At 43.1% G+C, this 2672-nt stretch overlaps 1 protein-coding gene across 1 annotated transcript; it reads left to right on the top strand.

Annotated features, from left to right (window-relative positions):
* The first annotated feature begins 1282 nt into the window (after nt 1-1282).
* On the top strand, nt 1283-2401 carry LOC122060603. Its single transcript, XM_042623736.1, has one exon. The coding sequence runs from the start codon at nt 1283-1285 to the stop codon at nt 2399-2401; it is 1119 nt and encodes a 372-aa protein (XP_042479670.1).
* The last annotated feature ends 271 nt before the right edge of the window (nt 2402-2672 follow it).

The following is a 2672-nucleotide window of genomic DNA, read 5'->3' as shown; positions in this document are numbered from 1 at the left end:
GTCAGTTAATCCGCTTCCAACACTGGAAACTAGACTTTAACATCCATGAGAAACAGGTGTGGACTAAACTGGTCTGGATCCGTTTCCTTGACCTTCCCCTAGAATATTGGCATGAGAATGTCTTGCTCTCAATAGCAAAAGCAGTTGGACGACCTGTGGCTCTGGATCGTCACACAAAGCAAGGCTTGATGGGTTTCTTTGCTAGAGTCTTGGTTGAAATCGAAAAAAATGAAACGGTGCCTCGTATTGAGGAAGTGCAGGTTGAGAGATTGGAGCCTGGAACCACAAAAATCTTTGGGTTCAGGAAAAAGGTTGTGTATGAAGATGGTATAACTCGTTGTGGTTATTGTAAGCGGCTGGGACATAGTGTGGAAGGATGCCGATTGAAGAAGCAGGAGGATGAAAAACAGGCTGCAAAAGATCACGTTGCTGTTCCAGGCGCAGTCTATGTAGAAGATGGAGTGGACTCGGCTCGAGTCATATCAACTCAGCGAGTTATAGGGAGTGTACCAAACATGGAAACTGCAGCAAATCATTCTCCTTCCTTAAATGCCTCCTCATCATCAAATCAAGGTACCCCTATTTTGGAAGGCCATATTCATGTGGATTTGGATCTCATCCAAAATTCAAATTCAAAATTAAATCCTCTCTATAGGGAATGTAATGGTGGGAATTTACTCCCTAATCAAAACCTTCCCTCTTTGGAGGAAGGCCATGTGGTTGGATCGGATCTAGGATCTGGATCAGGGTCGGATTCTGACCCAGATGATGATGTTCTCTCAGAGTCCGAAGAGGAGAGTCAGCAAGCTGCCTCTGACGCCCCTACCTTAGTTGCTCCTACCATGAACCCAGTGAACTCGGCCAGACCAAGTCACCCTCGACGGAATGTGGTGACTAGGGGTAGCGGTGGTGTGGCTGGCCAACCCTCAAGAGGCGGTCATTTATCCAGAATTCTTCCCAGCCATCGTGATTCTCAGATTTCTTGCATCCCAGAGACAGAAATTGCAAATGGACATGTGGCTCTAAATTTTCAGGAAGTAGGGGTGGTTGATCGTGCCCTTCTTGCTAAGGAAAAATCTGATACTGATATTTCTAAAGGAGGGAAGAAGGGTAAGAAGAAGGTTGGTCAAATGAATAAATCTGACAAGGTCCAAAATTAAATCCTTTCTCCATGAAGATTTTATTTTGGAATATTAGAGGTGTGCAGAAGGCGGCTGGTATTAGAGCCTTGAAGATGATCCTGCGGGAGCACTCTCCTGATTTTATATGTTTGGTTGAGCCGATGGTGAAGGCGTCGGATTTTCCTTCTTTGTTATTTAATAAACTAGGGTACTCTGGGGATTTAATTCACAATGATCGGGTGGATAAGGTTCTGAATCTCTGGCTTATGTGGAGACAAGGTTCTTCTCGTCCCTCAGTTGTTTCTCTGTCTGACCAACAATTATCAGTCACAGTTGATTGGTTGGGTTGCTCTGTGGGATTGACCTTTGTTCATGCAAATTTTTTTAAGGTTAATCGCAGAGAGCTCTGGACTGACCTGGGTTTGGTGATTAACCCAAATACCCCATGGTTGGTCAAAGGGGATTTTAATGCTACTCTTCTTTCAAATGAAAAAAGGGGGCCAGGAAGATTTAATGCTAGCTCGGCGGTAGAGTTTCAAGCAATGGTGGACACGTGTGCTTTGGTTCAAGCTCCTTCACAGGGGAAGAAGTTCACGTGGACTAACAATCGTCGCAGAGGAAATGTTGTAGCTGTTCTGGATCGAAGTTTTTGTAATGGGAATTGGTTGGAGGTGTTCAGGAATATTAATCAAATTGTTTTGCAAAGAACTGCTTCGGACCATACCCCTGTTCTGGTGGTCTCAGATGCCATTCCTAAACCAGGTAATATTCCTTTTAGATTCAATAATTTCTGGATGGAAAATGTGAATTTTGAGGATATTATCAGGGAGGTGTGGAATAAGGAGGTGTCAGGGAACCCCATTTTGGTGCTTTCTCAAAAGCTAAAGCAGGTAAAAATTTTTATTAAGAGTTGGGCCAGGAATAATTTCCCTAATGTTGATGAAGAAGTAAAGAAAGCTTCGAAAAATCTGGATTTAATTCAGGAAGAAATTGAGGCAACAGGGATGATAGATGATCTATTTGACAGAGAGGCAGACGCAAAGACATATCTCTTGAAAGCAACTCAAATGCAAGACAGTTTTTGGTCTCAAAAGGCCAAACAGAGGTGGATGAAAGAGGGGGACAGAAACTCAAAATTCTTCCACCTCTCTGTACAAATGAGACGGTTGCGAAATCAAATTCGTACCTTGAAGAACATAAATGGGGAGTGGATTAGTGACCAGCAGAGGTTGTCATCTTACATTTCTGAATATTATGAAACCTTCCATAGTGCCGCTTAGACTACTCCTCATCATGATTTATTGAATTGTATCCCCAAGGAGATTAATGAGGCAGATGCATTGGGTTTAGAGACTATACCCTCTTTGGAAGAAATAAAAAATTCTATTTGGGAGGTGGATCCAGACAGTTCTCCTGGGCCTGATGGATTTCATGGGAAATTCTTTAGAAGAGTTTGGAATATAGTGGAAGCGGACTTCTGCAGGGTTGTGAGGCACTTCTTCAGAACGGGGTTTCTTCCTAAGGGTGTGAACAATTGTTTCCTTACTCTAA

This window comes from Macadamia integrifolia, chromosome 14 (genome assembly GCF_013358625.1).
Source record: "Macadamia integrifolia cultivar HAES 741 chromosome 14, SCU_Mint_v3, whole genome shotgun sequence".
NCBI lineage: Eukaryota > Viridiplantae > Streptophyta > Magnoliopsida > Proteales > Proteaceae > Macadamia > Macadamia integrifolia.
This window is presented reverse-complemented; position numbering and strand designations above follow the sequence as displayed.

Excerpts from the sequence above, each read along its gene's own strand:
- LOC122060603 (XM_042623736.1), top strand. The coding sequence starts at position 1,283 with ATGGTGAAGGCGTCGGATTTTCCTTCTTTGTTATTTAATAAACTAGGG.